Source organism: Amphibalanus amphitrite, unplaced genomic scaffold, assembly GCF_019059575.1.
Source record: "Amphibalanus amphitrite isolate SeventyFive unplaced genomic scaffold, NRLGWU_Aamphi_draft 000033F_arrow, whole genome shotgun sequence".
NCBI lineage: Eukaryota > Metazoa > Arthropoda > Thecostraca > Balanomorpha > Balanidae > Amphibalanus > Amphibalanus amphitrite.
In genome coordinates this window covers 652,658-678,045 of record NW_024881529.1, presented here as the reverse complement: position 1 = coordinate 678,045, position 25,388 = coordinate 652,658, and the positions used below count along the sequence as shown (strand labels likewise).

The 25,388-nt window shown below is 51.6% G+C and overlaps 2 protein-coding genes across 3 annotated transcripts; one reads left to right on the top strand and one right to left on the bottom strand.

Moving 5' to 3' along the window:
• The first annotated feature begins 7,005 nt into the window (after positions 1-7,005).
• On the top strand, positions 7,006-16,128 carry LOC122369075 (ubiquitin-protein ligase E3C-like). Of its 2 annotated transcripts, none has more exons than XM_043343474.1 (2): positions 7,006-7,195; positions 12,536-16,128. In XM_043343474.1, the coding sequence occupies exon 2, from the start codon at positions 12,606-12,608 to the stop codon at positions 15,732-15,734; it is 3,129 nt and encodes a 1,042-aa protein (XP_043199409.1). In that variant the 5' UTR covers positions 7,006-7,195; positions 12,536-12,605; the 3' UTR covers positions 15,735-16,128. The 2 variants fall into 2 exon arrangements, with proteins under 2 accessions (XP_043199409.1, XP_043199418.1); XM_043343483.1 differs by having other exon boundaries at positions 7,022-7,195; positions 12,521-16,128.
• A 223-nt stretch (positions 16,129-16,351) lies between these two features.
• LOC122369071 (alpha-aminoadipic semialdehyde dehydrogenase-like) lies at positions 16,352-24,782 on the bottom strand. Its single transcript, XM_043343459.1, has 8 exons — positions 24,428-24,782; positions 20,329-20,545; positions 19,664-19,881; positions 19,012-19,227; positions 18,464-18,655; positions 17,867-18,031; positions 17,198-17,404; positions 16,352-16,979 (listed from the first exon to the last, which is right to left on the bottom strand). Exons 1-8 carry the CDS (start codon positions 24,623-24,625, stop codon positions 16,767-16,769), a joined length of 1,626 nt encoding a protein of 541 aa, XP_043199394.1. The 5' UTR covers positions 24,626-24,782; the 3' UTR covers positions 16,352-16,766.
• Positions 24,783-25,388: the final 606 nt, after the last annotated feature.

Below are 25,388 nucleotides of genomic sequence, written 5' to 3'. Positions count from 1 at the left end.
GGGGCCCCATAAGAAGAAAAGGGGTGCCTCTGGCAGAAGAGAGACGTTCCCCGCAGTGGAAGGGCGCCCCCACAAGAGTGGCGTCTCCAGCAAAAGAGAAGTGCCCCCTGCAAGAGAGGGGCACCCCACCAAAAGTTGGGCAGAAGTGGGGCGCCTCCAGCAGAATTTGGGGTCGCCAAACAGGAGAGGGCCGCCCTATTCACAGTAGAAAAGACTCCTCAGCAGCAAAGGGGCGCCCTAACAGAAAAGGTGCACTCGTAGTAGAAGTGGGACGCATCAGGAAGAAGAGGGGCACTTCTAGCAGAAGATGGGCGTCCCAGATAAGTGGGCCGCCTACAGCAAATTGGTCGTTCTTAGAAGGAAGAAATGAGGCGACTTAAGCAAGTGGAACTCTCCATAATGGATTAGGCGATCCAAGCAGAGGTTGGGCGCCCCCGGGAAGTGAGGCATACCAGCATAAGTGAGACGCTTCCAGAAAAAGGAGGGGGGCATCACCGGGAGAAGGAGGACTGCACCAGTAAATGGAGGTCACCTTTTTGCTAATATCTTTTGCTAGGGTAGCGGTGCCCATCTACGACTTTTAACCCGTGCCGTGCTGGTTGTCTGAGTTTTCTGTGTCCTGCTGGGGAGGGGGGGGGGGCACACTCCCTCGTCTAACTCGGCTCCTGGGCCGCGTAGTGACACGCGATAAGCGGTATTCGAAAGATCGTCAAAAAACAGGACGAAAACAAAACGGTCATTTTTTAGGTCAGGTCGAATGTCAGGTCACCAGAGGTCATCAAAGGTAAAATGTTGCCTGTTTCAACATTTTTCCGTTTTCGAAGCAGCGGCACATAACTCGGAAACCAATAGAGCTATAGCGCCGCAGAAAAGCGCATTCGATAGCCCTTTTAAAGGTGTTTCTGCAAGCTGCGCTCAGATTTGACCTCAGGTCAACGGTTTAGCCTTCAGAGGGCAAAAGACTCTAAAAATAACCTTTTTATGAACAATGTTTTCCTGCAATGAGTCTCGACATTACGTTTGCCAGCATTGCGTTTCTGTCGTCGAGACACGTCGAACAAACTAAAGGTTGACCTTATGAAGGGTAATTTTGAGAATTTGACCTCAGGTCAAGGTTATGACCTGACCGGGAAAGGTCATGCTGCATAGCAGTCGATGCGTATCGTCGAGCTGAACACAGCTGAGGTGTTTTTATCGCTCTAGCTTGAATCTATCAAAAGTTATTTAAAAAAAACTGCTGCGGACCTTTCATGACATGGGATGACCTCTGGGACATAATGAGTGGTCACACTAGGTGCAATGTTCTTATTCGGTGTGTTAATTTTATATGTATCCCAATGCTTGAGATTGTCTAGAACGGCGCTCGTCCAAAAGAGATGCCTTTCAGTTTTCTCCCAAAGACTTAATTATACCTACCTACCTAATGGAGACGTCGCACAACTGACCTGACCTTAGGTCACAGATATCGAAATTCCGAGATATACATTTCATGATTAGTGTTGCTTTCATCATGATCAATCGCTGAAAGGTTCAAAGCAATCGTTCAGTCGGTATAGCAATGGTAAGCATTTGAACTTTTTCTTAGGCTAGGTCACTTGGCATAACCTGGTGACCTGACCTTCCATCACCCGCGTCAGACATTTTTACAACATGTGCAAAAAAGATGCATGATAAGGTATGCTGAAAATGGCGGCGCTGCGCGCAGCCGTTTTTCAGATGTTTGCGAAAAACCTGAGGGGGAGCGCGATAACGCCCCCTAGCACGGCGCGGGCTTTTAGCTCCCGATTTTGACGGTTTGGCGCCCCCTTTGTATGGAGCGCCCCCGGATTGCCAGGTCGCCCCTATTTCGACTTGCCGCCCCCCCTCCCGAAAATTCCTGGATCCGCCCCTGCGGCTCTACCATCAAAATAAGCGCAAAAATCCGTACATAAAGAGGCATTCCTACTCTTGTCTAGTGTTGTCGTCTCAAGTGACCTTTTGTAACCTGACCTTGACCTTGACCTGTGCATAGTATGACACTTATGCTCACATAATATTTTAACATAGCCTTTAAGATCACTTTGGCCGAGTTTAGGACAAAGTCTACTGATTCCGCCGTGCATAAGCCCGTCATGCAGATACTCCAGAATTTGACCTTTGACCTGACATTGACCCAAAAACTGGCTTCAATCTTGGAACCTCGGGAGTGTTTTGGGAAGGTCTTGTAGAAAGTTTTCGAGCGCTGACTCACGGAGCTCGATACGACCACTGGTTCTCGAGATAACGGGGGCAGATCCGACCCCCTCCCCCAGGCTGTCGTGGGTTGGGAAATACGAGTAACCGATACGGTGCCGGGCTAAGGCGTCATGCATACATATTTGTAAAACACACGATTGGAATAAATAGGCATGATGTATTGACCTTATGAGTTAGGGTGAACATCAGCAGCTGTAAATAGCAGTTCGATTATGTATTGAAGACGATATTAGTTTTGCTCATAAGTCATATGCATTTCTGATCATTTAGAGGAGCAGGCGCTGTGTCACAGGGTGACTTCATTCAGCCTACTGAACACACACTGTTATCGTCCACAAAATCCTATATCGATGCTGTTTCTGCTCGGACCGCTCAAGCCGAGCTGATGCACGGCACAATCCAGTGGTTGTAGTAGTCGCTGCAGAAATCCTCGTGGATGCTGTACGGCCCGCAGTAGTGGAGTTTGACCTGCTCCTCGCAGCTACACGGCGCAGAGTGGCCCACGAACATGGTCTGGCAGTACCTGGCCGCCAAATGTCCTGATCGTCAGTACGGGGATGTGCTGAGTTCGAAATCATGTACACTTGGTGTATTTTCCTTACAAAGCCTTCAGATTAAATGAGCGAGCGAGATTATCCATGAATCTATCTACGGATTATCTACGGAAAGAAATATAAATATGAGCGGCCCGACCCGACCCCGGCCTCGTGATGCTTTTGAGAGAGTTGTATCTCGGCAACCGCTCGACTGATCGACTGGCGGCCTTCTGCATCAGACATCTACATCCCTTATCTCATGCGGGCTGCTCCCTTGGAGCGGCACCGCTGCTCTCGAGGGAGCGCACCCCGTAGCCGGGTGCAGTGAGTACCTTGGGGCTGATCGGCCTGTCCTTCGGGATGGGCTCAGCCCCGGTGACTCACTAGGGTGCCTGCCCAGACCAATGTCTCTCCCTAATTCCTAACATCCTTCCGGCTCTGAAATGGTCTATTGGACCGAAAGGGCCTAACCCAACAACAACAAAAAAAAAAACATCCCTTAACCCTCACCGGCCGCGGATGGGTGGGTGCCGCCCCATAGTTTTTTTTTTTCGCTATAGCTCGGAACACACCGGCGATAGAGAGCTGAAACTCGGAATATCTGACCTTTGATAATGATTTTTGAATGAATGAATGAATGAATGAATGAATGAATGAATGAATGAATGAATGAATGAATGAATGAATGAATGAATGAATGAATGAATGAATGAATGAATGAATGAACGAATGAATGAATGAATGAATGAATGAAACAATGAAAGAATGATTGATTGAATGAATGAATGAATGAATTAATTAATTAATTAATTAATTAGTTAATGCATGCATGAATGAAGCCATCTTTTGACACTAACCACATTTTCGGGTCAGGTCAGGTCACTGACCTATGAGGTAATAAGCAAAGACCTGCAGCGTGCACTGTCCTCAGATGTCGCAACTTCGTTAAGTTAGGTTAGAAGCACTTAGTTGAACTAAGTGCTTCTTAACGAAGCACTTAGTTCGAAGCACTTCTTAACGAAGCACAGTGCTTCGTTAAGTTAGGAGGTTCAAACTTGCACACCATGTGTAAAATTGATGAGAGAATAGTCGTAGGTACCAAATTTCGTAGCGCCGCCGGTTTTCCCGCTATCCGCAAAAAACTTCAGGGGGGCGGATATCCGCCCCCCCCCCCCCGTCGGTGCGCGGGTTAAGAGCGATCCACATACAAAGTGCGTGGCGATTACTGCTCAGGTTTCAATATGCTTGTAGCCTTGTAGCTCTCATTTTGCCGCATTTTGAACGGCCTACGTCATACGTGTTTGTTATTATCGGACACCCATCCGATGACCGATATTACCCCATGGGGGGAGCTGAACCCACCTTCCCCTCTTCTAACTCGGCTCCCATGGGCCACGGAGCGACACGCGGAAGGTGGCGTTTGAAAGAGCAAGAAGCCAATGCAAAACTCGGGAACCAATATCAATATCAACACTCTTGCCTTGGGATCCATTTGGACGCCCGTCCGTAGTTTGCTGCTGCTGTCCGATAATAGGTATCCAAGTAACTTGTTTTTCTTTAAAAAATCGCTGCGCTCCAACGCAACACCGGAACCTCAGCAGACTTTTAAAAAAAAACAAAGTTTTGGGCTTTCTTCATATATTTAACCCTCGCCGGCCGAGGGGGGGGGGGGCGGGTGCCGCCCCCCCCCCATAGGTTTTTTTCGCGATAGCTCCGAACACGCTGGCGATAGAGAGCTGAAACTTGGCATACCTGACCTTTGATTCAAGCCGCATCTTTTGACACCAACCGCATTTTTGGGTCAGGTCAGGTCACTGACCTATGACGTCATAAGTGAACCTCTGCACGGTCTTCAGATGTCGCAACTTCGCAACGCCCTCACTGCCAGAGGAGATGTCACAGGGAAATGAAACTTGCAGGATCTAGTATCCATTATGAGTCTCACAACTTGTATATCTCGGATTTTTCCTAAAGGTCATATGAGGTCAGGTCATTTTCCTGACCTCACCATTATAAGTCAATGGGGAAAAATGAAAACTGCTATTCTGGCGCCGGGAACGATCTCCAACTATGTCAAGCACACAGAATCGTGATTTGATGCACTCCTTGCAAGGTTAGATGCGTCACTTTTGCAATGTTGACCTTTCGTGACGTCATTTATGACGTCATCAAGGTCATATCAGTTTTTCGTCAATAACTCTTGATCAAATTGAGCTAGCGAGTCGGGGAAGCCACCAATGGACTCAGGAAGACCTGCCGAATCGAATGATATGCGACATGACCCCTTTCGACCAACTTCGTGACCTTGAGGTCCTGACCTTGACCTGAGGTCAACACCCCAAGTTGACCTGACCCGAACAAAAAGTATATCATTCGACGCGCCTGAGCGAGGCGAACACGATGCTGCCAAAATCGCGGCTCTGCGGCCGTTTTCTGCGAAGTTATTCACCAAAAACTGAACCGTACCTTGGGGCACTTGACCTGACCTCAGAGGTCACCGGTTGACCTAGGACCTTAAAATCGGGTAGCAATCTCTGCGTCTCGTAACGGCGCACACGCTCGTTTTTTCCGCGACGCGCTAGCTCCACCAGGGGCGAAACGGCGAGGGGGGGGGGGTCGTACCCGCCCCCCCCTCGGCCGGCGCGTATGTAGAAAACCAATAGGTCCGGCGAGGGTTAAATGACTCCCAGTTACATAAAAATGATAACCATCATGTTACGATGGCTTGAAGTGGCCCGTCCAATAATACCCAAGCTTCCCCCATCAATTCAAGATCAAACATGGGTGCAGTGCATGACGTTGAGCCATGCTGCATCGTTGACTCCGACTTCGGACTCCGTAGGAGTCGATAAGATTTTGGCGACTCCGACTCCGACTCCAACTCCGGGCAAAACTTTCGATTCCGACCGACTCCAACTCCGACTCCGACGATCCGACTCCGCAGCCCTGCCACATACCTACTGTAGAATATGATACAAGTAGCAAAAAAAAAAAAAAATGAGGAAGTTTAGTAGTGCTAAATTTCGTGGCGCACGCAACCGCCTCCCCTCCTACCCCCCCCCATAGGTGCACGGGCACAGAGGCGGATCCAGCTCAGTTTTTTTGGGGGCGTACCGGGACGGCTGGGACCACTTCTGCGCCTGCCATCTATCGGGCAGTGTTTGGAACTACAGCGGGCGCCGGCCGGCCGCGCCGCGCGGCGCCGTTACCGGGCTATGGAGGCGAATGAAGTGGTGTAGAACCAGACAAATTTTACGCTTGTAAAGCAAAAAACGAAAAATGTACACTCACCACAGTGTTCAGCAAAGTACTGGGAACAATATGGATATAATTTAAAGCTAGTACGATGCAAACTGTTGGTTCCCTAGAGCAGTATTTACATACTTGTAGGAGATAGGACTTTAATTACGGGAGCTTCTAAACTGCGCTCGCAAAGTACTTGATTGTAAATATTTTCATTTAGAGGCAAAAATCTAAAAATGTACAGTCAAAGCGTTGTTCCCAATGCTTCTAGGTACACAATGAGCATAAATTTAGCTCGAAATGTCATCACACATTGGTTCCCAGTCCAGTTTAAAACGACACTTTGTGCCGCAGAGCCTATCTCTTCCAATGGATGGCGGATGGGTGGCGGTTGTAGTGGTGGACAAGACAATTCTTGAGTGAAATGAAATAATTTGCTTTCAAAGGAGAATTTTGAAGAACTTGTAATAATTGACAAATGATCGTTAATTACAGTGTATAATTTCAAGTTCATGGCAAATGAAAATATTTTAAACAATGCTAGTGAACCCCAGTACCGCCGCGCGAGAAAGCAAGTACTCGACGCACGGTCTGCCCGCCACTTCTGAAAATGGTCCGCGGCCGGCCGGCCGCGTCCCGACACGGGGGGGCAAACCATAACAATTTATCTATTCTTTCCATGCATTGTCCATAGGCGTAATGTTAAAATCATGCCGTTTGGGGGGCAAATGCCCATTTTGCCCCCCCCCCCCCTGGATCCGCCACTGCACGGGCAACATCAAATCTGACCATTTGTGACTTTTTCACACCCGATTTCAATGTACGCCATCTGTAGTCAAAATCAAATTGAGTAGGTATTTTCAAGGGTATTTTGTTATAGGTGTCGCCATACGACAAATTTTAGGTGGTGAAGGATATGGAGGATTTGGTAGGATTTGGCAGTAGCGTTATGCGACAAATACAACGCAACATTGATCAACTCTCTCAGCATGATTTGCTTATATTTTTTTTACGATGATGCCGATGATGCGAATGCGTGGGGAATTTCTGGAGAATTCAACTTGACATCGCGGTGGTAGCGTGCTGGAGGATTGACGTACTCTTGTCATCTTGAGCGGTCATTGTTTTTTTTTTGCAAAATTTTGACATTTACGACGCTGCGTTTCTATTGCTCCCGAAAGGTAGGTACCTAAACTAGCGCTGAGTTATAGGTAGGTAGGTCAGGTACCGACTACCTAGTACCAGTTTTTTGTTTTTTTTTAGGCATCGTTGTCGTGCACTGACCTATGAGTTATGACAATGACCTCTATGTTGATGTCGGCAGTCAGTTTGTCTGCCTTCTATCATTTTGGACACACTGCAAGTGGCGTTCGAAAGGGCATAAAAAATAATCAAATTATTTGTTCACTTTTTGATCAGGTCAAAGGCCAGGGCCCTGTTTCACCGGTGATAGCAGCACGCTACTATCAAATTGCGCGAGCTGACGTAATGTGACCAGGTCACACTAATGACGTTTCGTGTAATCCGTGAGCTGCGTTTGGAACAGAGTTGCTGTCTCGTTGAATTGCGTTTGATACATTTGTCTGATCGCACGGGCACTGCCGTGAAGATGTTAGCAGCAATATTTGATGACATCACACAGATTGACGGTGTCATGGTTTGTTGATGTTTCCATGGAAACCCAATTTGACACGTGTGATTAGCAGAGCGTGCTGCTATCACCGGTGAAACAGGGCCCTGGTCACCCAAGGGCCAAGCTTGTTTTCAGAGGTAAAACTTCTGACAAATTTCTTTACAAACTAGGGTATCAGTAACCCTGGCGTCACCAGTAGTGTTTTTGTGCAGGGCTAAGGTTTCCTGTATTAGGCCGCCGTGCCAAGCCGAAGCATGATGTGACTTCTCTGGGTAAGAGATGGTAACGTACCATGCTATCAGTATCGACCAACTCAGAACTACTCAAACTGACTCAGACCGACTCAACCGACTTAAATCGATTCCGATCGACTCGGACAGACTCAAAACGACTCAGGCAGACTCTAACTGACTCAGGTAGACTCAAGGTGACTCGACCGACTCAACTCGATTCAGATCGACTTAGACCGACTCAAACTAACTCAGACCGACTCAACCGACTCAAATCGATTCCGATCGACTCAGCCAGACTCAGAACGACTCAAACCGATTCAGGCAGACTCAGACCGACTCAGGCAGGCTCAGACCGATTTAGGCCGACTCAGATAGACTCAGAACGACTCAAACTGACTCAGACCGACTCAACCGACTCAAATCGATTCCGATCGACTCAGTAAGACTCAGAACTATTCAAACCGACTCAGGCAGACTCAAACTGACTCGACCAACTCAAACCGATTCAGGTCGACTCAGACAGACTCAGATAGACTCAGAACGACTCAAAATAACTCAGACCGACTCAACTAACTCAAATCGATTCCGATCGACTCAGACAGACTCAGAACGACTCAAACCGACTCAGGCAGACTCTCACTGACTCGACCGACTCAAACCGATTCAGATCGACTCAGATGTACTCAAATCGATTCCGATCGACTCAGACAGACTCGGAATGACTCAGGCAGACTCGCACCGACTCAGGCACACTCTAACCGACCCAACCGACTCAAACCGATTTAGACAGACTCAGACAGACCCAGCAGTGACCTGAATCATCAGACCTGAATCGGTTTTCAGTCGGTCGAAACAGTTTGAGTGTGCTGAGTCGGTTTGAGTCTGCATGAGTCTGTCTGAGTCTGCTTGAGCCTGCCTGAGTCGATCAGAATCTATTTGAGTCGGTTGAGTCGGTCTGAGTCAGTTTGAGTCGTTCTGAGTCTATCTGAGTCGGTCTGAGTGAGTCGATCTGAATCGGTCTGAGTCTGCCTGCGTCGGTTTGAGTCTGCCTGAGTTGGTTTGAGTCTGCCTGAGGCTGAGTCTCTCTGAGTCCTTCTGAGTCTGTCTGAGTCGATCGGAACGATTTTAGTCGGTTGAGTCGTTCTAAGTCAGTTTGAGTCGTTCGGAGTTTATCTGAGTCGGTCTGAGTCGATCTGAATCGGTTTGAGTCTGCCTGAGTCTGTCTGAGTCGTTCTGAGTCTGTCTGTGTCGATCGGAATCAATTTGAGTCGGTTGAGTCGGTCTGACTTAGTTTGAGTCGGTCTGATTCGATCTGAATCGGATTGAGTCGGTCGAGTCAGTTTGAGTCTGCCTGAGTCGTTCTGAGTCTGTCCGAGTCGATCGGAACCGATTTAAGTTGGTTGAGTCGGTCTGAGTCAATTTGCGTCGTTCTGAGTCGGACTGAGTCGATCTGAATCGGTTTGAGTCGGTCGAGTCAGTTTGAGTCTGCCTGAGTCGGTCTGAGTCTATCTGAGTCTCAGTCGATACCGATAGCATGGTAAGTTATCTTCTCTTACCCAGTGACGTCACAGCATGCTTCAGCTTGGCACGGCGGCCTCATACAGGAAACCTTAACTTTGAACGAAAACGCTACCGGTGACGCCAGGGTCAAGATTCTTACAGATGCCAGGGTTACCAATACCCTAACTAGCACATAGCTAAAGAAAAGATAGAGCTACAGCACTGTGGAAAGGAGCATGCGATAGCTCTCTTGACGCTCTTTATGAATAATCCCCTCAGATTTGACCTGAGGTGTAGCTTGCAGGGGGGAGGGAGTTAAAACTCAAAATGACATTTTTCCAGGAGCAGTTCTTGTGGCGTGCAATAGCTTTTGACCCAAAATTTGCATGAGTCTACTTTCAGCAGCATCGTGTTCCTCTTGTCAAGATGCATCGAATTAACTATAATCAGACCCTGTAAGATCAACTTGTAAACATGACCTCAGGTCAAGGTCATGACCTGGCTTTGTTGCATGTTGCATATCAAGTTGTGTTGCATATCAGTTGATCCGTATTGTTTATCAGAACACATCTAAGGTGTTTTCATCACTCTAGAATGCCTCTTTCAAAAGTTATTTGTGAAAAACCTGTTGGGTGCGATCCATGTGATTTCAGGAACTTAATGAGGGGTCACAGGGGCCATTTTGCGATTCATTAGGACATGTTAACTCTTAATTTGTTGTTTGAGTGATTAGAATGATGATCATCCATAAGAGCCTCTTCAATTTCCTCCCATTGACTTGATAAGTTGATGGAGAGGTCACTTGGTTTTTGTGACCTAGTTACCTGACCTGAAAAGACTGGGACTAAGTTTTCAGGATAGGTGCGAAAAGGTTACCCCAGAGGCTATGCCAAATCTGATAGCGCTATGCGCCACCATTTTTACGTTATTTGCAAAAAACCATAGGGGGGGGGGGGTGCATCAACCGCCTCGCCGGCGAGGGTTAACCCGCGCACTGACAGGGGAGCCATTTTGGCCCCCCGTGTTTTTTCTTAACCCTCGCCCGCACATGCCGTTTTCCCATCCTAGAACCGCACATGGGAGTTTGGGAAGAGACGAATCCAATGATACCCAGTTTTACCTTCTCAGGTCAGTCATTGACCTTCCAGGTCATTCATTGACCTTCAAGGTCAGGCATTGACCTTCCAGGTCAGGTCAAGTCAAACTAAAAAATGTTAAATGTTGCTGTTTTGGGTCACCGTTGGATATAAGTGTGCTGCTTATCATATACCGATGACGATGCCGTTTTCTGGTGCCAAGCTAGCTAGAACCTCTTTGTCACACTACCCGACCAGGTTTTTGCTGCTGAGGTCATTTCAGGTCAAGTTAGGTCAAGGTCAATGATGTGTTTTTATGTCTGTGTGTGTCTGTATGTATACTGATGTGTGCACCGATTGTTTATGTGTCCATATTACATGAAATCATGATCTGAGAAGCTTTTACCAAAATGCAGTCAAAAAACTTCACGGAAAGTAAATTCAGCTTGTCTAAAATGCAATTATTTTAGATTACCTAGGTTGACCTTGACCCTGACCTTGACATCTGTACATCGCCGAACAACATGTTCCATGATAGGTGGGAGGTAAAACTGGCAAAAAAGCCGAAATCAAGGTGTCAAAAGCTCACCAGGCCCATATCCAACGCAAGATGTTGATTGGTCATTTGGGTCATGACATGACCTGAAAACAAGGTCATATCTCCAAAACCAAAAACCACATAAGCTTGAAATTTTCAGTGGAAATCAAGAAAGGATAGAGGAGCAGCTATACGACAAATCAGGCTTCTAGCTCTAAAAATGTTGAGTGCAGAGCAGAAAGACTACCTGGGGGGTGGCAACTCCCCCCCCCATGTGCGGGCGAGGGTTAAATAGCGTGAAAACGGCGGCGCGTAGCGCCGCCAAATTTTCAGTAGGTACCTTTCCGGGCATCAATTTGACACCTTCACACAAAATTTCAAGTCACAGGTCACCTTGGGTCAGGATTTATTGAGGTCAAACTGAGGTCATGTTTGCGCAAAAAAAAAACAAAGACATCTTGAAACGCTCACCAAATCTACAGTTAACAAGCAATTTTAAAGTATTTAATGTGGTCGTGTAGAGAAGAGACGGCACTACAAAACTGCTATCTCGGATTTTCAAAATTTTGGGATTTTGACCCCCAAAAATAGTTTTTTAAGAAAAAAAAAACTAAAAAATACTAATTTTTTTCTAATTTCGAAAAACTGGAATATATATGATAGTCCCTGTGCTCTTCTATCTACATACCGAATTTCAGATTGATATCTCCTTTTTTGGCCAAGTTATAGCGAAAAACCTCTTCAAAATTGATGACGTCAATTTTTTTACTCAATTTTTAGCAATTCTAGACCACGTAACGCAAAACAAAGATCACCATTAGACTCCCCGTGACGAGCTGCATCGAATCGATACCCATTTTATCCAAAACTATTAGTTTAAAATTTGACCTTATTTGACCTGACCTTGACCTGTCCTTCACCAGAACATAACCTAAACTGGCCCCAAAGCCTGCCTGGCCCACATAATCGCATTTGTTATGTAAAATGGACCATAAAACATGTATCACATGATATTTTCATATTTTGACCCTCATTGACCTGACCTCTGTGACCTGACCTGGTATCAGTGACCTCAAATAGCAAAATATGTATTTTATGGACAATTCCCCATCGATGATTTTCAATGACAAGCATTTTACTCGATTTTACAACGCATTTCTTGAAATGTCTGTAAACGGTGAAAATTCGACCTTGGACCTGACCTGTGACGTCATCGATTGGACCGAGGTCAATGAAATTGGGTCACAAGGTAGTTCTCCGTTGGGGCTATCCAACGCCGTTTGCCGTTTTTCTCTATGTTGCGTGGTTTTCGAGATCTTAGGGGGCCAAAATGCCCCCCCCCCCCCATCAGACCGCGTTGCTCGGCAGACCCCATCAAGGCGCCGGGGTTAATCTTAGGAAAGACTACGGTCGCTTCGCTCGCTCCGTAACAATACAGCCTACAGGTGTACTTAAGGTCTAGAATGGCTAACAATGAATTGTCAGTGAAGGTCCTCTGCAAGTCTGCAGACATGCTTTCATCTTAGCTCGTGTGTCCTCAGGTGCAGCGTTGGTCGAGGTGACCAGAGGCCGGGTGTACTGCTGAGTGGGCTGCCGCCGAGTCCGCTCACCATGTACAGTTTCGAGGGTCAGTTCCGGCGGCGGCCGCAGGTGCGGCTGGGCGGTGCCAGCGGCGCTGAGAGGCGGGAGCAGGCCATTCAGCGCGCGCAGCTGGAGCGCAGCCGGCGCGCGCAGACCGAGCGCCACCAGCTCTGCGCCGGCCGACTGCAGGCGTTCGTGCGCGGCTGTCTGGGCCGTGCTCGGCTGCGGCGCCGGCTGCGGGAGGCGTTCGACGCCGAGTGGACGGCCGAGCGGGCAGCGCTGTCGGCGGCGGCGGCGCCCGACGCCAGCCTGGTGCGGCGACTGGCCGCGCGCCTCTGCTGGTTCTACCGGGCCGACGAGGAGGACTGGCGCCGCCTGGTGGCGCTGTGCCAGCTGCTGCTGCGACACGCGCCGCTGCGAGACGCGCTGGCCGGCAGCTACCCGCTCAGTCGGCTCCTGCTGTTCTGTGTGCAGAGTCTGGGCGGCGCGGCGGACGGCGGCCGGTCGCTGGCGGTGCCGCAGCGTCTGCTGGAGGTGTCGCTGGACGGCGCGGCGGCCGCGGCGCACCTCCAGTACCTGGTGCCGCGCTCCTACTTCGGCCACATGCGCCGGCTGCTGGAGGCGCGCGTGCCGCCGCTGGAGGAGGACGCCGTGCAGGCGCCGGTGCCGCAGGCGGCCGCCGTGCTGCTACTGCTGCAGCAGCCGCTCCGGCTGGCGCAGCGGCCCGGACCGCTCTCGGACGTTATCCTGGCCGAGTTCGCCGGCTGCTTCCTGCAGCCGCGCTTCTCGTCCCAGGTGCGTCACTGGCTACTGCCGGCGCTGGCCGCCGACGGCACGTTCCCGCTGGCCCGCTGCCTGCAGGTGCTGTCGGCGCGCCGCCAGCAGCTGCCGCCCAGCACCTGGCTGCTGTTCTCGCTGCTGGCACTGGGCCGAGACGCGCTGGACGCACAGCCGGCCGAGGTGCGCCTGCTCTACCTGGAGCTGCTCGACTGGGCGTCGGCGCACCTGCGGCCACGCTGGAGCTCAGAGCGCGTCGATGAGGACGACTCTGACGACGAGATGGCTGCGGCCGAGTCGCCCGAGCAGCGCCAGGAGGCCGACACGCTGGAGGAGGCGCTCGCCGTGCTGGACCGGCCGGCTCACGTGCAGGCGCTCCGGCGGCTGGTGGACGACGCGGCGCCCGAGTCGGGCGCGGTGCGCGCGCTCTGCGGCCTCTGCTACCACCTCATCAGCCGGGAACGGCTGGCGCTGCACAAGTACCGGCTGCTCTACACACTGGCCTTCTCTAAGTCGTTCCTGCGCCGGCTGTGGGCCGTCGTGGAGCAGTGCTCGTCGCCAGCGTCGCTGTTCGGTGAGCGCCGCTCGCTGCTGCAGACGGTGGCGGCAGGGACTGACCTGCCGGCTGACGAGCGCGAGCGGCTGGTGCCGCCGCTGGCCGCCTTCTGCGCGCTGTTCGCGCACATGCTGGTCACGCTGCAGGACGGCGAGCTGGTGGGCGCGGCGCCGCTGTTCCCGCTGCCGCAGCTAGTGGCCATGTCGGCCGCGCTGCGGGACGTCTACCTGGGACTGGTACAGCTGGCCTACCCGGACCTCCAGCCCAGCGTGTCGTCCACGTACTCCTCAGCGCTGCGGAGCGTGGGCGTGCCGGCGGCGCGGCCGACGGATGGCGAGGCGGCCGCTCACTGGACCAGCCTGCTGCGCAGCGTCAACGCGCTGCTGTGGCAGCTGCAGTCGAGGGACGCCCGGCTGGCCTTCTGTCCGCCCGGACACTGGTCGGAGCGCACTCAGCCGCTCACGGCCGAGCGCATCCCGGAGGTGGTGGCGCTGTTCAAGGCGGACCTGCAGGCGTTCCGGCCGTTCGCCGGCCCTGTGCGCTACTCGCGGGACGAGCTGGAGGCCGGCAGTCCGATCGTGAGCTCGCGGGACGTGCGGATGATGCTGCTGCTGCGCCAGCTTCCCTTCGTCTTCAGCTTCCCGCAGCGGGTACAGCTGTTCCAGGAGCTCATCCGGCAGGACAAGCACGGTGCCCAGTCGGAGCTGGATCACTTCATGGCCGGCGCCGGGAACGCCATCAACTGTAACATCCGCAGGAACTACATCTACGAGGACGCCTTCGAGAAGCTGTCCCCCGACAATGAGCCGTCGCTGAAGCCTCGCATGCGCGTCAAGATGGTAAACGCCAAAGGCCTGGACGAAGCGGGTATCGACGGCGGTGGCATATTCCGAGAGTTCCTCTCGGAGCTGCTGAAGACGGCGTTCGACCCGAACCGCGGGTTCTTCCGGACGACCAACAACAACCAGCTGTACCCGAACCCGCAGGTGGAGCTGCTGGTGGAGCGGCCGCTCGACCACTACTTCTTCATCGGCCGCGTGCTCGGCAAGGCCATGTACGAGCAGATGCTGGTCGAGCTGCCGCTGGCCGCCTTCTTCCTCACCAAGCTGCTGGGCCGCCACTCGGACAGCGTGGACATCCACTACCTGGACTCTCTGGACCCGGTCATGTACAAGAACCTGCTGTACCTCACCACCTACGACGGCGACGTTTCCGAGCTGGGTCTCGACTTCACCGTCAACGTCACAGAGCTCGGCGAGAGTCGCATCGAGGAGCTGAAGCCGGGCGGCGCCGGTGTGGCCGTTACCAACGCCAACCACATCGAGTACGTGCATCTGGTGGCCGACTTCAAGCTGAACCGCCAGATCCAGCGACAGTGCGCGGCGCTGCGGCGCGGACTGGCCGACGTGATACCTCTCGAGTGGCTGCAGCTGTTCGATCACCGGGAGCTCCAGACGCTCATCTCGGGCGCCGCCATCCCGGTGGACGTGGCCGACCTGCGCGCGCACACCAAATACTCGGGAGGCTACTCGGACGACCACCCGGTCATCGAGACGTTCTGGCGCGTGGCGGCCGGTCTCACGGACCGGCAGAAGACGCAGCTACTCAAGTTCGTCACGTCGTGCTCGCGGCCGCCGCTGCTCGGTTTCCGCGAGCTCTACCCGCCGCTGTGTATTCACTCTGCCGGGGCTGACGACGCCGACCGCCTGCCCTCGGCCAGCACGTGCATGAACCTGCTCAAGCTGCCAGAGTATAGGGACGAGGAGACGCTACGCAGCAAGCTCTGCTATGCCATAGAGTCCGAGGCGGGATTCGAGCTCAGTTAGGACGGTGTAAAGGGAGCAGTGACTCGAGGTGACCCGGGCGGGGAGGGTGTCTGCTAAAGGAGTCTCCCAGCCGTCTTGGGCGGGATTAATGCGCGGGTGTCTCGCGCAACTGTGATCGTGACGCTTGTCTATTCTGGAAAGCTCCGAGGGGCGGTGATGACGTTCTCGATGACCGAGTCCGCCGGTGATCGGTGTGCGGTCGGGGGGCGACCGCGACAACCGGCGGAACCGAGCAGAACGGGACATTACATATACTGCGTACAGTGGTCGGTCCACGACCCAGCTGTCTGAATCGTGCTGTTGTGTTAGGAAACGTCGCTCCTGTGTTGGCGAATAGTGAATTGCCTATAACCAGCCAGTTGTATTTATCGTAATATATCTTTAAACAAATGTACGTATGTGTGCGCCGTCTGTAATCTGTGACTGAAAGAGTGGAATAGAATGCGAGATGGTTCAGGCAGGCCTCGTTAGTCATGTTCTGGAATTAGCCTATCTATGTAGCTTTCATGGAATCTTTGAGCCGATAATATAAATTCGATCGTAATCGGCCAGGAATCGAACAGTCATTCCCAAGATCCGTTGTTCGCTACAGTGCTACGATCCCCACACACGCCAACGTCACGTAACGCCAGTATATTCTATCAAAAGTAGTAACCAGCGCGATTCATTTGGCACTTGATTGTCAAGCAATAGCCTAACGCTTCTATTGCACTACACATGTTTACGTATCAACTTCAGCTGTCAGATCAGATGTCAGAAACAGCGACTGCTGGTCAGATCTGAACATATTTTCGCACATCAGAAAATACGCCTTTTCTCAGACTGAACCGGCATGCAAATATCAAAATCGCCCGCAGCACAGCGCTCCGGTTACAAAAAGCTCGATATCAAACCCCGTACGTGCGTCCTTGAGTCGGTACAAACTGATCTCTCCACCAGCTTAACATTCTCTCCACCGCGGGCTCGTTTTGTCTTCGCTGCGGTCACCTCCGTTTCCGCACAGCCCGCGGTATCAGGTCTCTCAGCACGCGTTCACTCGAACTTGATGCCCTGCGCCAGCGGCAGCTCGGTGCCATAGTTGATAGTGCAGGTGGATCGGCGCATGTACTGTTTCCAGGCGTCCGAGCCCGACTCGCGTCCGCCGCCCGTGTGCTTCTCGCCGCCGAACGCGCCGCCGATCTCGGCACCCGAGGTGGGGATGTTGACGTTGACGATACCGCAGTCGGAGCCCTTCGGTCCCAGCCACTGGCGGATCAAAGAAAAACGGGTTGACAAACACAAGAAAAGAGACAGCGTTGAAACGGACAATTCGTGAGGCATAACGCCCCGTAAGTCCAATTTCGAACCACAGAAAACGAATCAACCACCGTCCACCACACCCCCTTCAAGACGGTGGCTGAAATCTGACTGTACATACAGCACCGCCGCCTCCGCCCCTCCCCATCCGCGTCCCGTGTCCGTACCTTGAAGATGGTGCCGAGGTTCTGCGTGAAGATGGAGCTGGACAGGCCCTGCTTCACCTCGTTGTTCCACCGGATCGCCTCGTCCATGGAGCTCGTCTTCAACACGTACACGATCGGCGCAAACGTCTCCTTCTGCACGACCGGCGCGTCGTGTGCCAGGCCGGTGATGATGGTCGGCTCCACGTAGTTCCCCTCGCGCTCCAGCACCTGCGCGGCGACGGAACACGTCATCAGTCATCGCTGTGACGTCATCAGACTGACCCGGTATATCTGCGCGACGTCAACGCTGGCTTACGATATACTGTGTCAGCTGGCAAAATGCCACGAGTAGTTTTCCATTGTTACCAGTCAAGTGCACATTCGTTGAAAGGTGATGATGGAAAAAAATGAAAATTCGTTTTGGTAGAAGTGTTGACACGTCAGACCGATGATGCAATACTAAGCATCAAGAAGTCTTAAACCTATTCATCAGTAATTTCTCAAAAGTTTCCACAGGCCCTCAATGATTATTTCTCTCATTTCAATCACGACCAGCGCTATCGCAAAAAAAAACTCCTAAAAGGCCAGACCATAAAAAACGACAGCTGACAGAAACCAGCCCTGAGCCCACATAAACAAACTCCGTCCGACCTCCATCCACCGCCCGTCGCCTGGCTATAGTCTCCTCACCTTCCCTCCGTACTCAATCTTTCCGCCCTGCTCGACAGCCTCAGCGACCGCCTTTTTGTAGGCCTCCACGCCCTGCTGCGAGTGCATGGGTCCGTACAGAGTGCCGTCATCCAGGGGGTCGCCGATCCGCACCTGGGCGTAGGCCTTGGCCAGGCCGGCCACCACCTGTGCGGGAGGGAGGGGAATGGAGGTTCCGCTCAGCTGAGGGGAATGGTCACCACCTGTGCAGACTAGGGGGAGGGGGAGCTCCAAATCGGGGAAGAACACCTACACACAAGGTCGCGTGGGTTCGAATGGAGGCGCATAACTGATAAAGGTAGCGACTGAGACAGCCTGTTTTTTTTTATATAAACGAGCACAATGCACATACGATGCATATCTATAACTTTTTTATCCATCGCAGAGCATACCATGACCATTAAACGACCAGACCAGCACCCAGTTTACAATAAGCCGGGAGCCTTTTCACAGCCTTCTTCGTCTCCCCATGACGTCGCCATTCCAATTCCTGCTCGTGTAGACTGTCATGCAGCACCCAGTCACCGGGTGGTGGTGCACCGCTGGCCGGTGGGTGGTGATTAGTGATACCCTCCGTACCTGATCGTGTAGGCTCTCGTGCAGCACCAGTCGCCGGGTGGTCGTACACCGCTGGCCAGCCGTGCCCACGCAGGCGAACAGCGCCGCGCGTACCACCATCGTAACGTCCGCGTCGGCGTCCACAAGGATGGCGTTGTTGCCTCCGAGCTCCAGCAGGAAGCGGCCGAACCGCGACTGGACGTCCAGGGCCACCTGGGGGGGAAGGGTTGGAATCAGCGACGGTGGGTCAGGTAACCACAGACGACGGGTCGAGTAACCACAGAGTGGGTAATGTAACCATGTCGACGGCGATGGTACCACTTACAACCAATGGTAAGAGAGCCACCAACGACTCGTCAGGTAAACAAGGTCGTTCCGCCATGTTACACCGACCGTAAAATATCACCAAAAGCCATGAGTGGGATGGGTGGGTGGAAAATCACTGACGACTGGAGCACGCCTGGTCCAGTCGGGTCGTGGTGGGCTAGGGCAGCGGATAATATGCTCCTACCAGCTCCCTCATATCAACGACACGCTCTCCCCACCTGCCGTACCCCTCCCCTGCCCACCTGTCGTCCCACGGCCGTGCTGCCGGTGAAGGAGAGCAGGCCAATGCGCTCGTCGGCCGCCATCAGCTTGCCGACGTCGGTGCCGCCCTGGACCAGGGAGCAGATGGCACCCGGCAGGCTGTTCGTCTCCAGCACCCGCTGCACGATGCGGGTGATGGCCACGGAGACGAGCGGCGTGCTCGGAGCGCCCTTCCACAGCACCGTGTTGCCGCACGTCTGTTGGAGGGGAGGGGGCGGGGAGATCAGAATAAGGCAGTGGTGACGTGTGCGCAGCGCATTGAAATAATTAGCACAGAGGCAATGTTTTACAAAATGAAGACAAGAACACAAAACAAAGCAACATACCTAGAATAATCTCGTGATAAAACCAACTTCACGCATTCAGAACAACGCCGTATAATTGTGGAATGGAAGCACTGTCCACAATTAGAAATGTGAAAAACACCGGATAACATATTTTTATCAGTCAGTGTCTTGATGAATGACGTTCCAATATTCAGTTAGCTTATCAATTTATTCCACAATTAGCCGGAAAGCATCTGCACCTTGGGTGACACTATCACAGGACTTACCACCGGCAGGCATAGGGACAGCGTCCCACACGGTCACCATGACACCCCTGTCACTATCACCATGGCGACGGCGCGCTTACCATGGCGATGGCGCTGTTCCAGCCGTAGACGGCGCAGGGGAAGTTGAAGGCCGAGATGACGCCGACCACGCCGAGCGGGTTGTAGCACTCGAGCAGCGCGTGGTTGGGCCGCTCCGACGGAAACACCTTGCCGTCAATCATGCGCGACAGGCCGACGGCGTAGTCGCAGATGTCGACGTACTCCTGCACCTCACCGATACCCTCCGGCACGATCTTACCTAACGGCGGAGCAGGGAGGGGTGGGGTTCAGACACGTTCTTATGGGATATTAGATGGGAAGGAAAAGACCGGGTCAACTGGTCATGAAATCCTAAAAGCAGCTGTGCATGCTAGGGAATAAAATTATATACAATACCGGACATTTTAATTTGTCTGGAAGGAACTACTCAGTGCAGTCACGACTACTCGTTGCACATCGCTGATCGCGTACTGAACACCCGACTGCAAGGTCATGTTCCAAAGAACCAGGCAACTAAGCAACCATCTAAGCGGAAGCCGGAAAGCAAAAGAAAACGACAAAAATTCGTTCTAACCACATCTGCAATCACTGGCAAAATATGGTGAGCAGCTTGAGCGCGGTGCCACAACCCTCTTTTAAAGCAGAGTTTATGGAGATCGTCGTTACGTCGGTATCGGCGCCAAGAGGTGCCATCTCTCCTCCTCACCCATTTCGATGGAGACCAGTCGGCCGAGCGGGTCCAGGTAGCGGCGCAGCGCGTCGCCAATCTGACGCACGATCTCTCCCCGCTTGGGAACGGGCAGGTCGGCCCACACCTGCCAGGCCTCCTGGGACGCCTTGATGGTCTCCTGGTAGTCCTCCGGGCTGGCGGTCCGTACCTGGGCGATCGGCTTGTTGTTGGCTGGGCAGATGGACGTGACTACCTGTGGGCAGAACGCGGTGAGACATCAGCTGCTGATGTGGAGTGAAACAAGCATTGAGGCGTGAGGTACAGGCGTGAGGTGACACGCCATGTGAGCTGAGACGTCAGATGTGAGAGCTACGATGCGAGACTCAAAGCAATGGGCGAAGCAGAAGATTTTACGTGATAGAAGGCTGTAAGGCGACACATCAGACGAAAAGACGTGGGAGGAAGTGAAGACGTAAATCAGATAAAAGGAATCAGACGGTTGCCGCTACGTGAGCCAGAAGGCTAGCTGGAGGAGGGGAGGGGGGCAGTAGTCATATGACAGTGTTAGCCTCTTAGAGGTCGACGTGGCGACGCATCCAAGGAATCTTGTATGGGACCCACCAAAGCCAAGGGATCCCCGAAAACGGCACTCAGATGAAGGTGGATTCTAAGAAGGAAGCACGTCATGACCCTTGGAGGCCCACCTGACCTCCAAGATGCCAGTTTGCGACACTCAGGATGCTGCATGACCACTGAAGAGATCAGCGTTTGGCCCTCAAGGCTCAAGTCAGTATGGGCTACCAAAGACCTATATAGAGCATCAATGCTTTTAGAGGTCAAAGTGAGCCCTTCAGTGACCAGTGTGAGCCCTAAAGACCCCACCATTGGCCCTCAGAGACCAGCTGAGGGCTGGGTAGTTTGTCGGAGTTGGACCCTAAGGTTCCATGTGGCGTCATCTGAGGTCAGTTGGGGATTAGGTAAATGCGCCCCTTCAGATGGCAGTTTTGGGCCCATGGGAAACAGTTTGGGACCTTAGGAGCTAAACTAGGCCATCAGAGTTCATCATAGGCTCTAATAGACTTGTCAGAGGGCCACCAGAGATCTGTAAGAGCCAGGGCATATTCTATGGCACTTAGTACCACTTACCTAGTGCATCCCATTTCAGGATGCAGTCCCTCTGCTATGCCTTGTGCCCTTCCTGTTACCTGACCTGTCTGCCTTGTGCCCTGTTCCCTGTCCTGCTCTCTGCGCTGTGCCCTTCCCTCTGTCCTGCTCTTTACCCTAAACCCTGCTCTGTGCCCTTCTCTGTACTCTGCCCTGTTCCCTGCCCTGTGCCTTGTTATCTGCCGTGTGCCTTATTATCTGCCCTGTGCCCTTCCCTGTTCACAGTAATGTATCCTGTGCCCTACCCTATTCACTACCCTGTGCTCTGCTGTGTGGACAGGACCTGCCCTGGTCCCTGACTTGTGTCTTGCCCTGCACCCTGCTCTCTGGACTCTGCCCAAGCCCTGCCCTGTGCTCTTCTCTGTAAACTCTGCCTTGTGACCTCCTCTGTGCCCTGTTCTCTGTCTTGCCCTGTATCTTGCCCTGTTCCCCACCCTGTGCCCTGCCCTCTGCCCTGCGCCCTTCACTGTCCCCTGTCATGTGCTCTGTGCTCTTCTTTTAGCCCTAATCCCTGCCCTGTGCCCTGTCCTCTATCCTGTTCCCTACCCTGCACCCTGTTCTCTGCCATGTCCTCTGTCTTGCCCTGTTCCTAATCCTGTGTCCTGCCCTGTTCCCCATCCTGTGCCCTGTCTTGTGTCCTGCACTGTGTCCTATACCCTGCTCTGTGCCATGCCTTGTGTCTCCTGTGCCCCTGAAATATGCATGCCCTGCAGGGCACATGTGCCCACCCTGTTCCCATGACCTGCCATGTGCCCTTACCTATACCCTGTCCTGTGCCCTGCTCTCTGCCCTGCCCTTTGGCATCTGCCCTCTCTGTCCTGTCCTGTGCCCTACCCTGTTCCCTCTTGTCCTGCCCTGTGCCCCTGCCAATCCCTGCCCTGTGCTCTGACATGTGCCCCACCCTATATCCTGATATGTGCCCTGCTCTATGCCCTGCCCTGTGCCCAACAGCTTGCCAGCAGACTGAATACCTATTTGTTGGGATATATGTAACAGGAGGACATCCATAAATCCTTCTATTACTAATTGCATATATGTACAATTATGCTATCAGTTCCCTGACCCTGTCGTAGCCATGAGCCCCAAGGTCAACTTTAGGACACGTAAAACAAGTTGAAATATGTCCTGGTATGAGCCCATGGATGCTGGCAAGTGGCAGGGTCCATCCACAAAGATTAGTGAAAGCCCTTTGGAGCCAAAAACGGATCTCAGAGGCCTGCAGTGCCAGTGGGATCCTCAGGGATCCGTGTGGGCTTCCAAAGACTGGGTACAAAGACTGACATAAATTGTATAAGCACAGGGCATAACAATATTATCCTAGAATAACAAAAGGGGCGTTCCACGACAAATCGACGAGTGCCCTGCACCCTCATATTTTATTTTTTGCTTAAAATTGGTCTAATGGGTTGTGATGGGCGGGGAAGCCAGCTGTGGCAAGGATTTTTTTCTTCGAACAACGGTTTCCGAGATATAGCCTCGGGCAATTCCTGGATTTCGCGCTGCAGTCCTATGTTTGGCGGCCTATAACTCAGAAACTATTGGTTTTTTACGATAAAAACTTTATATGATTCAACTCACAATCAACCAACAAACATTTTAGCTATCTCGGATTTTCAATTTTTGAAAATTTTGATCACGTGACCTTTTGTCCTATTTTTCGAAGAGTGACCTTGATATTTTCCCCACTGAAAGTTGCAATGTTGTCTGATGACGATTAAAGCCTTATCAATTGTCATTCATATGCGATAATAAAAAAAGTGGTTATCGCCCTGCGTTGACCTCAGGTCAGGTCATTTTTATGACCTGTCCATTATTACGAGCGGGAGCGACAGCGAGATCTCGAGAATAAAGCAAGATAGCGACAAGCGGTGAACGGTAAAGGGTACATACGGATAAGGTCTATAATTTTTACTGAGGTCATTTTCAGGTCAGGTCAAAGATGACGTCACAGGAGCTAAAAGGAAGTCAAAATAGCGGCACTATACATATATATGAAGCTTTTCTCGAATAACTTTCAAGGTATCCCACCTAGGAACAAACTAATAGCACCATCGTGATCCTCTCGTCGATCTGCATCGAAACATATGTATGTTGACCTCGAAAGGTCGAAAGGTCAAAAGTTGACCTTAGATCACGTGACCTAAGGTCAACTTTTGACCTTTCGACCTTTCGAGGTCAAAATACATATGTTTCGATGCGGATCGACGAGAGGATCACGATGGTGCTATTAGTTTGTTCCTAGCTGGGATACCTTGAAAGTTATTCGAGAAAAACGTCATATATATGTAAAGTGCCGCTATTTTGACTTCCTTTTAGCTCCTGTGACGTCATCTTTGACCTGACCTGAAAATGACCTCAGTAAAAATTATAGACCTTATCCGTGTGTACCCTTTACCGTTTACCGCTTGTCGCTATCTTGCTTTATTCTCGAGATCTCGCTGTCGCTCCCGCTCGTAATAATGGACAGGTCATAGAAATGACCTGACCTGAGGTCAACGCAGGGCGATAACCACTTTTTTTATTATCGCATATGTATGACACTTGATAAGGCTTTAATCATCATCAGACAAAATTGCAACTTTCAGAGGGGAAAATATCAAGGTCACTCTTCGAAAAATAGGACAAAAGGTCACGTGATCAAAATTTTCAAAAATTGAAAATCCGAGATAGCCAAAATGTTTGTTGGTTGATTGTGTGTTGAACCATATAAAGTTTTTATCGTAATAAACCAATAGTTTCTGAGTTATAGGCCGCCAAACATAGAGCTGCAGCGCGAACTCCAGGAATTGCCCGAGGCTATATCTCGGAAACCGTTGTTCGAAGAAAAAAATCCTTGCCACAGCTGGCTTCCCCGCCCATCACAACCCCTTACACCAGTTTTCAACGAAGAATAAAATATGAGGGTGCAAATTTAATTTTTTATTTGTCGATTTGTCGTGGAACACCCCAAAACAAAAAGAAGACAACCTACCTCACCACGTCCACCCCATTTTCCATTGAAGACACCATCGTTGACACTCTGGAGGCCAAGATCCCTCAAAAATTCGTATTTGGCGTCCTTGTTATCCACCAGATACGATGAGCTCATATTCCTGTAGAAAATCCGGCCACACAAGCCAAGAGACCTGAAAGACTGGCGTCCACCCACTGAAAGAACTAGAGCGGCCATGATTTGAGACTGCAGCCGGTCGGGTCAGGGACAGGTGCCAAGAGATCTCACACGACTGCGGGCACGAGGCCAAAAGGGGGCGGAAACGGGCGACGAAGAGGGGGCTCGGCTCGCTCGGCTGCCTCGTGCTTCTCGGGAGGCGTAGCATTTGTGATAGATGGCAGGTGGAGCAAGGGTGTTTTTAGTGACGCATAATAAAATTGAAGTAGATAAAAATGCAGTCATTTGAAAAATACTGATCTGTTATTGTTTAAAAACAAAACATGAGCTAGCTCTGTCGTGAAAATATCCAAATTATACGGTTTAGATATTGAAACCCACTAGAATACGAAATAATTTGTATGTGACGTCATCATAGCTTTGTATCGTTCTTGTGGCCTTGCTCCTGTAATGTAAACAAACGTCGAGAGATCTTCGATCTTCCCTCGCCGCCGTCGCGGAATCGCAAAATCAACAGACTGAAGAACTTGGAACAGTAGTTGTTTTGTTTTACGCTTTGATGTTCTTCTCATAACGATTCCATAAACCTATTGATGTCTTACAGCATATTGCCCGCATCATTTCCCACATATTACCGAATGTGGTAATTTGCATCCCTCAAGAACTGCGTTCCCTTCCCCTCACCGGCCATGACCGGAAAGCTCCCCTGGTCTGGCGTCTGTCACCGAACACCGGACATCTGGCCGCCTGGCAACAACCCGAGACGTCCCCTGACCCTTCCCCTCCCCAGTCGGCACCCCAGCCTCCGACGTAGGAACGTCTG

Coding starts and splice junctions, on each gene's coding strand:
- LOC122369075 (XM_043343474.1), top strand. CDS start 12,606: ATGTACAGTTTCGAGGGTCAGTTCCGGCGGCGGCCGCAGGTGCGGCTG.
- LOC122369071 (XM_043343459.1), bottom strand. CDS start 24,625: ATGGCCGCTCTAGTTCTTTCAGTGGGTGGACGCCAGTCTTTCAGGTCT. Junction 18,656..19,011: donor GCACGGCCGTGGGACGACAG/GTGGGCAGGGGA, acceptor CTTCCCCCCCAG/GTGGCCCTGGACGTCCAGTC. Junction 16,980..17,197: donor ACCTCGGCACCATCTTCAAG/GTACGGACACGG, acceptor TTGATCCGCCAG/TGGCTGGGACCGAAGGGCTC.